General features: G+C 45.2%; 1 protein-coding gene across 1 annotated transcript; it reads right to left on the reverse strand.

Annotated features, from left to right (window-relative positions):
- Positions 1–6945: 6945 nt before the first annotated feature.
- Positions 6946–9009, reverse strand: LOC131239364 (uncharacterized). Its single transcript, XM_058237041.1, has one exon. The coding sequence runs from the start codon at positions 8942–8944 to the stop codon at positions 7004–7006; it is 1941 nt and encodes a 646-aa protein (XP_058093024.1). The 5' UTR covers positions 8945–9009; the 3' UTR covers positions 6946–7003.
- Between the last annotated feature and the right edge of the window lie 1278 nt (positions 9010–10287).

The following is a 10287-nucleotide window of genomic DNA, read 5'->3' on the forward strand; positions in this document are numbered from 1 at the left end:
GGAAAACTGCCTTATGTTGAGAGGGAGTGTCTTTGGGTGGTTTTCTGGAGCCACATTGTCGCCGAGCAGAAGCCCTCTCTGTCGGATTTTCCAGTGCCTCTGACACCTCTCAATTAGCAGATGAGCTTCAAGGCCGTCAAAGGGTTATGGTCCCAGGCTGATTTTAGCAGATGGGCCCAGACGGTGGGAGAGCAGTTTTCCATTAAACTCATGGGTGGTATTCCGTTGGTTTTGGAATGTTGAAGTGGGTGGTCATTAGGTCTATGAACGAGTGGGTTCTCTTGGAATGTGGTTTCCCATTGCAAATAATATTGGAATTCGAAGGCGGTTCTCCGACAAGGGGATGGTGGATTTCCAGTGGGCCAAGTAGACGAGAGACATTTTGTTTTGGTTCTTGTTTCGATGGAAGGGACTGAGATCTCCGTTTGGAATTTATAGTCTGAGGTTTCTTGGGTTTTGCCTTGAATTGTAATTAGTATGCAGTAGTACGTAGAATCAGAGTCCGTGGGACACCTGTTTGATATGAGGTTTCTTGGGATTTACCTTGAATTGTAGTCCGTAGGATGCCTGTTTGATATGACGGAGCTGCCGCAATTAATCAGGGCCTTTTACCTGGGACCCACTGGATGGGGAGTTTAGATTCCCATATTTGGGAATTATATATGGGTGAGGTCCGATGGGGAGTTTAGATTCACAGACTCTTTGATCCGTGATGCTTGTTTTTGGAACATGTATTTCAGCGACAGTAAGCAATTAATGTACACGTGTGTAAGATTTGAGCCATTCAAGACGTGGAGCCCACTCGTGAGCATGCCATTCACAAAATGAAGCAGGTACACATCATCACATGTGGGCTTCACGAGGATGATAAAATTGGTGGTTGCAAGGCTTGGGCCATGCAAAAATCATTACTTTGAATGGGCATGGTTCGGATGGTTCAAAATCCGAGCTTGAAGTAGGGTTGTAAGTTGGGTTAAATTCCCTTTTTAGTTTGATTAGGGTCGTGATGAAAATCCTCAGCCTAACCCATGTTAGGTTGGGCTTGGATCGAGGTGTTGGCTAACCTGACCCAGCCCAAACCTGACGTTATCTGTTGTAACCGTACATTCAGGTCATGACTAACGAGATACGTGACATAAACTTAACAGCTCAGATGGACCTGATGGATGGATAGGAGCTCGCCATGCTGGCATATGTGTGGTGTGTGTACATGAGCTTTAGAGTGCGACTTGGATGTGACTCTGGAACCAGCAGTGTGGGTGATACCCTGACAGTGGGGCCCGCCTCGATGTTTGTGATTTTCAGATTGTTTTATGACATTGCCCCCAAAAATCAAGTAGATAAAAATTTCAGGTGGACCATACCACAGGAAACAATAAACAACCACCATGTAAAACTTCCTAGCATCCACCACCACTATGTTTATTGACCATCCAACCTGTTGATAAGCTCACATAGACCTGGATGAAAGGGAAAAAAAGAAAAAAACAACTATCAGATTGATCCAAAACTTTTGTGGCCCACAAAACGTTTTTAATGGTCAATAGCCACTGTTTCCTGTGGTGTGGTCCACCTGAAATTTGTGTCTACTTTGTTTTTTGGACCATGGCCTAAAATAAGCTGGAAAAAACAGATGAATGGTGTGGATATTGATGAACGGGTTCTGATTTGGGCCAAAATTCCTGGCCAATTTAGAAAATGGGCCACGCTTGATCTGGCCCTAAATGTCCCCAGCTTGACCCGTTGCCACCCCTGCACGGGCTCCCTCCTAATAACCTCTTAGGCAACCGTGGTCAGACCAGAATGTTAGGCGACTCAGACCACAACATAAAATTAGACTCACCATATAGTGTTCAATATGACCCCACTAAAATTACTCAGTTCAAGTCACTGCTGCGAGTCATGTCTAGTTGACTCGACCAGTCTTGATCCTGAGTAGGATGGAGTCAGACCTAGAACTAAGTTTCCAAGCAACTCAGCTCGAAATCTCGCCAAGTTGCTGATTTTCCAGTCGAGTCAGCCAGTTTTAGAACTATGGCTTATAGCATGGTTAAAATGGACTTCATCCAGCTGACCACACCTTAGAAGGACCTATGACTAAAAATGCGCCTATCAGATGATAATCTAATCACTTTACATGAATGTTGATCTCTATTAGCATTTCATCCATACCAAAACCATCAGAAAAAGAACTATGGTGAAACCAAACAAATGTAGCTCGTGTATGAATAATGAGGAGATGGTGGACCATTTTTATTTTTATTTTATATAAAATTTTTATGAGCCTGATTTGAGCAGATGTAATGAGTCGATTCCACATGATGTGGCTCACCCTGTTGTCTATGGAATGCTTGGTGTTATGGGAAAATATGACCCGACAACTTGCGTACTCATTAAGGTGGCTCCATCGACAAGAAGATTAGTCCGATCCTCAGTCCGCAAAACCAGCGACTCGGACAATTAGAGCAGGATTCCTGAGCCCTCTCACAGCTTGGCTTGGATTAGCTTACCTCATATCGTTTCCAGTTGACTAGCAGAGCTCGGCTCGGATTAGCTTAGCTCGGATCGTCTTCGGTCAACCGGCAGGGCTCAGCTCAGATTATCCCTCGATTGGGCGAAAAGGGACCCACACCATCTCAACCTATGACATCCCAACTAAAACTGTGCTAAACTATCTCCTCGTCTAAGAGAACAATCCTTCTTAGTTATGCACAATTCAAAAGTAACCTCCAATCCCCACCACTTGCGCATAACCGTCCACTGCGTAATTTCAAGATAACTGCCTACATTCACCACTCACATACATCTTGCCTAACGGCTGGGATCGTGCCTAAAATTATGGGCCATCCTACCCTACGAACACTATAAATAAGGGGCCCACCTAAATGAAGAGGTACGCAAAATCTATCACCTAAAACCCCTTAACATGACCAGACCTGAATCTGTAGCCTGACTTTGGCATCGAAGGGTCCCCTGCTCTAGTTAGGTTCTCCCTTGCTTTCTCCTGTGCAAGTGCTCGGAGATCAGACGAGGGCGGTCTAGATTCCTGCATTAACTCTTGGCATGGGGAGAGTCTAGGAACTGAAAAGAATTTGCCTTGGAGAATGACTTTGTTTGGAAAATAGGAAGAAAGAAATGAGCTTTAATAATTCTAGCGAGTTAGTGGAAGGAATCCAAGGCAAGGGCTTGTGATGTCTTGAAATTAAATAGATGTAATTTGAGTTTTCTTGGACAATTTCTCTCCAGCATCCATCCATGTGGTTTTTCCTCTCTTTCTCTCTCTCTCTCTCTGACAAAAGTTATCGTCGCCTTTTGAAAAAAAAAAAAAAAACACAAACACATTGAAAGCCAACATATACAAAAGAGACAAAGCTCAATAACACTCATGCATGTTGTTAACTGCGGTAATTTCCCGCACACTAATTTCTTGTACTTGGTTTTGTTCACACCCTAAGTATAGGGTTGTGAAGTAGTAATAAACGCGGTAAAACCGAGGTTGAATCCACATGGATTGAACCTTGTACGCAATCTGAAAATAACTTGAACTAGGTCTACGATAAGATGAAATCTAAATCAGGTAAAAGAAAAGGAATAATTGTGAATTTATTTAACTAAAACTCGTGAAATTCAAAGGTAGGAAACTAGGGTGCCAAGGATCTACTTGTAGAAATCAGGAAAATCTATACTTGATTAATAAGCGCAACTGGATTCAGAGTCCCATCTTTATTCAATTGAAAAATATTTTATTAAAATCCAAATCTGCACTTCCTTTAATCCAGTTTTCAAGAGAAAATAGGTATGAGAATTAGAATTGATTTCATCATAAAACCATGCCTATGAGACAAAACAAACAATAAAATTTAACCAATCCACAACCAATCTAAAAGAGTTATGGACGTAGGGAAGGGTTCCGTCATCTAACCATGCCCTTGAGACGATGGTGAATGTTGATGCAACAATCTGGTTTACCCTCTTTAGACCTTCAAGTACCTGCACAGGAAGAAGACAAAGGAGACCCTGGCTAGAGCAGGGGACCTTCCGATGCCAAAGTCAGGCTAGGAATCTGGGTCTTATAGTATTGAGAGGGTTTGGAAGAGAGTTTTTTGCGTACCTTTCATCCTTGAAGTGTCTTTCATTTATAGGAGAGGGAGGATCCCGCCGTATGGGGATTCTCTCCCTGATTTCTAGGAGATTTGATTTAGCCGTAATCTACTTACGGATGCTTCCCGATCCCGAGATCCTCGGGATGGAGAATCCTTTCCTAAGATTTTCGGAACAGTATTTAAGCTTACACCGTTTCTTCCTCGCTCGGCTCGGCCTTAACTGACTCAAGTACCAGACGAGTCTCGGCTGGCTGCAAGGATAAAGCTTTCTGCCCCCTGTCGGATGGAACATGATCGGCTTATGGTCGACGTTCTTCCTTAATCTGATAATCGATATTGTAACTGGCCTTGTATTGGTCGGTTTTATGGTCGGTCAGGTTGCTTTTAGTTTTAGGGCCTCAATCAGCCTCTTTAGACATTGCTACCTCGTTTACAGAGCCAACTTTATGTGTCTTACTTTGCCTAGGGCTTCTGACTCTTAAGGTCTCAGTCAGGATTTGTTTCCCAGGAATCTGAGCTAAGTCTTTCCTTTAGGCTTTATTTCGTCTCGGTCCAACACGTTGCCTCGGTCTTTCGGACGGTGCCGGTAGAGTTGGTCCATTCCATAACCAGGTCTCCGAACTTGGTGTTTTTTCCCCAACAATGAACAACATAGTTCCTACGATCATAACCTTCATACATGCATGGAAAATACCATAAGATATCATAGATCCATTGTAATTTAAATCACAACTAACTATTAAAAACTAAAGGCACTCCATATAATCAAAATAGAATCAAGATCAATTCATCAAACAAAAGGCATAAACAAAAAGTCTCCCATCACGCTATAGGCTTCACCTCTTAGCCCTAACTAAGAGGCTTAGCTAGACATGCTTAGGTGAAGAGAAAAAGAACATAATCCTAAGAAAAGAAAGAAAGAAAATAAAGAAGAAAGGAACTCCATACGTGCACAAGTTGATGCCTCCACGGCTGCCCTCCCTACGTCTAGATCATTCTCACACGTCCTCTCTCCCTCTCCTTTTATAGAGCCAGTAGGGCCGGTCGTGGCTGAGTCGGTGAAGAAAGTTTACGCAGCCCAGCGTGTAAACCGTATGAACCTTGCTGTGTAGCATGTTTTGGACCATACAGGATGATCGGCCGCGTGATCTATCCCGTTTGGTCTTCTTGGCCTTGGGCGGACATCAACTGGGAACATTTCTGACGGTCCGGATCATGGATCCGACCACGATCATGATTATGGAACGGCCTGTTGCAGTCGGTTTTTACGGACGCACGTCCTTTGCGGACGTTCTTGTGCTGCGAAGCTCGTTGGGCCCCACAGTGATGTTTTCTGAAAAATCTACCCCGCTCATTAGATTCCTGAAAAAAATTTAGTTGGAAAGGAGTGATTTTGGTTGAGTTTTGGTGCGGTCCATTGTATCAAACCAACTTGCCATTTATCTTGCGTTTTTCGACGATCCACGTGTGTATGTGTGTATGGGGTCAAAATTCCATCTTGAAGATGGTCACGCCCCCCCTCTGGACACAATGGACAGTCCAGATTATCCTTTTGGATGATATGTAGGGCCCACGATCGAAAACCGACGCCAAGCGTTAAGACGCTGGCGTATTTGAGATTTTTTTTTATAGAAATTGTCGGTCAGACCTTGGGACTTCTCGTGCACAGGCTGTGCACGTGCATAATGTGCATGTACAATGTACATGTGGGGTCCACTGTGATGTGTCGCGGAATCCGCTCCGTCCATCCTATTTGCCATATAATTTAAGGGGTTTAGTCCAAAATTAAAGTATATCCAGATATCAGGTGGGCCCCAAATCAGAGATTTGGTAGTTGATCTGTTCGTTCGGACACATTCACATGGATTTAATGGCTGAAATTTGACGTGTACAATTAATTTATAGTCCTCAAGCCATATGTGAAGTTTTAAGCCGAACGAATGGTGGGAACCCTGTGATCATGCATTCTGGATAATTTTCAGGCTTCTTTATCGTCGATCACGTGATTTTCTCGGATCTTTGGTATGTAAATTCTTCGATTTCGGTCCCCTGGAGTTTATCTCTTGTCTTGGTGATTTATAAGCGTTAAATCTAGACTTTTAGTACTCTTTTAAGTCTAAGCACCTAAATTCACCTTGCAACAAAAAACATTATTAAAATATGCCATTAAACAGTATTATGTTTATAAGATTACGTAAAATTTGAGATTTAATATGCAATATTTGACCCTCAACAGGTGTACAAGCATATTAGAATTGGAATTGTAGCTTCAATTCAAACTGAACAACAATGACCCCAAGTACCAAGATAAGTACACAAATGGGTTGCATGTTTAAGAAATAAGATGGTAAAAAGATTCTAATTGTCAGTTAACATTGAAGAACAACTTCTTGATAAATAAACTGAGTCCAGCATGCAAGCATAACTACACTACGGATTACACTACATAATGTAAAAGCAGCCGGCATGCAAAGTAAAGACTACATTACAAAATGTAACTTGCTTAATAAAGAATGTAAATGATTATACTATAAAATATAAACCGATAAGATAATTTGAAAGATAATTTGTTTTGCTATTTATAGCGTTGATTCAGCTGTTCTGAATTTTTCTCAAGATCGGACTGTTTTCATAACTGCTCTCCATTCGCTCACCATTGCTGCCCATGGATGCTTCCCAATTTTGGTTCCTTTGCTATTACCTAACCATTTAGGCACAGTCACCTCCTTGTCGACCCGCTTTTGTGATGCAGCGCACTACCTGGTACGTCTTGGCTCTGGTTATCAAGAAATCTCACCAGTGCGTACATGCAAATCTCTAATGCACCATGTGTATCCGTACAGATCCCTCTGATTAGTCATGTCAGGGTACCGCGATAGTGGTACGAACACGTGTTTTCCTCAGTCAAAGACACCCAGCTTCTGATACTCCTTCCCAGCAATGGCAGCTTCCATCACAGCCTCAGGGCTCACCACCCCACCCTCTTCCAAGAACAGCTTCAACAGGTTCTTCGAAAACCCACTCACCAGCGCCACCCCTTCTTTCTTCCCTGCCACCGGTGTCGCCCTTGAATCCCTCAAATTCCAGAACACTATCTCCGGCACCGCCGATCCGTACCCCTTCTCCCCATACTTCCTCTGGATCGCCTCATAATCCGTCTCCCACCCATTTTCTGACGCCTGATCAAACTCCATGTCGCTGAAAACAAACACCCTCTTCACCATCCGCTCCTGCTCAAGACGGCCCGCCAATGCCACATCGAGAATTTTATCGAACACCTTCTGGAAATCCGTGTTCATGCCCCACTCCATCCTTTCGATGAATTCAACCTTCTCCTGCAGAGTGCCATCGCAGATCCGATGCATTTCGGGATTCTTGCTAAATGTGATCACGTTCCCCTTCCACGGCTCCTCGCTCAGCTCCGAAATTAGAAGCCCGAGCGCGATGCAGACCTGCAGCGGGGTGCCGGCCATGCTTCCAGACACGTCGCAGATCGCCAGGCAATTCGATAGCGTCCCCTTCTTCGAAAGATCATCGACCATCCTCTTCCACTGCAGCTCCGCCACCTGATCGATCTCTGATTCCAAGCCATCGGATCTGAATGACAGGATCTCATGCGGAAGCAATGCTCCAGCTGCGATCTTCGCCGTCCCCTGCCTGACTTGATCGAGGTATGCCGAGAACCTCTCCGGGTCGTGCTTCTTAAAGATCTTCCTGTAATTCTTCATCGCGACGGACGCGACCCGGTTGTAAGGGAGCGTGTCCCACCTGTTCGAGCTCATATAAACCTCTGGAAGCTCCAGAACTCTTCGTAACGGAACAAGCACTTCCTTCCGCAGGCGATCGCGGACTCTGTACGCGTAATGCCGCTCATCGACCTCCGCATAGATCGGATCCGATTCCCGGGGAAAGACCCGCCTCGCAATGCTCTCGCAGAGAAGCGTCGACCGATCGAATGACGAATCGAGCGAGGGGCACCACTTCGCGGCGAGCCCGATCTTCGTCAATTTGTCAGAATTCAAGGACTCCATATCTCTGATCAGCAATTCGGCGAAGAAATCCGAGATCCGATCGTGCAAGAACCGGTAGTCCGGGTCCCGATTGTACCGCTCGACAGCCAGCTTCGCCATCTCCACGATTTTCATCGTCCTAAGCTCCCTCGCCTTCTCTTTCTCGATCTTGACTCGCTCTAACTCGGCCGCAACCCGGTCTTCCCTCGACCCGATTCGTAACGGTTTCTGTTTCGTTGCGGCGGCTTTCCGTCCGTACCGCCTGCGTCTGTACGAGTATTTTCGTTTTCTCTTCTTTTCTCTCTCCTCTTTTGCGATCTTTCTGACGCCAGCGCCTGCGAGTAGACGGAATAGAATCTCCGGCAAGTCTTTTAAGTATCCGAAATCGGAAAACCACCTTATATTCAAGGCGAGCGTCTTTGGGTGGTTTTGGTGGAGCCACAAAACCGCCGTGTAGAAACCTTCCCTGTCGGATTTTCCAGTGCCTCTTACACCTCTCAGCTGGCAGATGAGTTTTAGCGTCGTTAACGGGTTGTGGGACCAGGCCGATTTTAGTAGGTCGGTCAGAGTTTCCGGCGGTGTGTCTGGTACGACGTGGAAAAAGAAGTCGAGGCACGGGTTTCCGGTGGATAGGAACGTGGGAGAGCAGTTTTCCGTCAACCCCATGGGCGGTACTCTGGTGCAGGTCGGGGCGTTGAAGTGGCTGGTCATTAGGTCCATGAGCGGGTCGGTCTTGGGATGTGGTTTTCCGACATCGAAAGTGGCGGAATTGGGAGACGGTTTTCCGGCAGGGCTGTGGATTTCGGGCGGGCCTAGAAGAACAGGAGCCATCGGATTCGGGTCGTATTTGGGATTTTATGGCAGTTTTGGTATTTGGGATTTGTGGATGGATCTTTGGTATTTATGTTAGTAAGGTTACGTGGCGAGCAAGGAGCAATTCTTCTCTGGTAGGGTTTCATCTAGCAATGTTACGTGGCGATCAAGGAGCTGCTATTCTCTGCTAATGGTTTCGGTAGTTTGCAGGACTACTTAAAATGTGTAGTTCATCGATTATCTGTATGATGGCTGCTATGACTGCCAGGTAGGCATTCGTATGTCGGGGAGCTTTTGCGGACTATATTTTAGAGAAGTAACATGGACTGGTAGTCTGATTTGGGAGGTCCTAATCAACTTTTGTAATTTTAATTTTTTGGCGGACTTTTCTTTGGGGAGTGAAGTGGGAACACGGATTGGACACTGATACTCTGCCATGACAGTGTTCTGTTGGCCCCACCATGATGTATTTGTTTTATCCACGCCGTCCATCTATTTTCTCATATTATTTTAACTGCATAAGCTTAAAAAGGAGGCAGATCCAAATCTAATGTGGGCCACAACGCAGGAAAAAGTGGTGATTGAACGCTCACCACTGAAAACTTACAAGGGGTTACAAAAGTTTTGAACCAAGCTGTCATTTGTGTTTTTGTGATCTTATCGACAGGAAAATAAATATTACGGTGGGCCTTAGGAGGTTTTTAATGGTGGTCTTTCAATCACCACTGTTTTCCTATGGTGTGGTTGACATGAGATTTGGATCTGTTTAATTCTTAGGTTCATCACCTAAAATGAGATGAAAAAAGGAATGAAGTGCGTGGATAAAACGCATACACTATTTTGGGGGTCCACATAGCAACGTTCAGTGTCAGTTTGTAATCCGCGCGCGTGGAGCGGCATGCTGCACTGAGATCAATGGAACATTTATAGACATTTTCACGAGGTCAGCGTGTTGGTTTGTTCACGGGCGGGGCCGAGGTAGGCCCAAACTCGTCCCGCTGAGTAAAATCTAGGCCCGGTTGGCTTCGAGCCCCCCGTCCGTGAATTACACGCGACCCAAGCCCGCGTCTGCCAAACTCGAGCCCATCCGTTCCTTGATGTCCCACCATGCATTATACTGTATATGACAAAGATGTCCTTCAAATCCTATAGCGACTGGGCGGGTTGGGCTTCTAGAAACAGAGGAAATGGGCCGGGTAGTCCCCAACTCATGGAGCCCAACATGGCTTTGGGCTGGCCTTGGACCTATTAGCTTGGCCCATGAGCAGATCTGGACCTACCATGCATGGCCCAATCAAAATTTTCGGGCTTAGGCTCAGGTCATTTTAACCCAACCAAACCGACCTGACTTTAGATGTACA

The sequence above is a fragment of the Magnolia sinica genome, chromosome 3 (genome assembly GCF_029962835.1).
Source record: "Magnolia sinica isolate HGM2019 chromosome 3, MsV1, whole genome shotgun sequence".
In the NCBI taxonomy this organism is placed as follows: Eukaryota; Viridiplantae; Streptophyta; class Magnoliopsida; order Magnoliales; family Magnoliaceae; genus Magnolia; species Magnolia sinica.

Bases quoted from the DNA above. Each gene is read 5' to 3' on its own strand.
- LOC131239364 (XM_058237041.1), bottom strand. From the start codon at position 8,944: ATGGCTCCTGTTCTTCTAGGCCCGCCCGAAATCCACAGCCCTGCCGGA.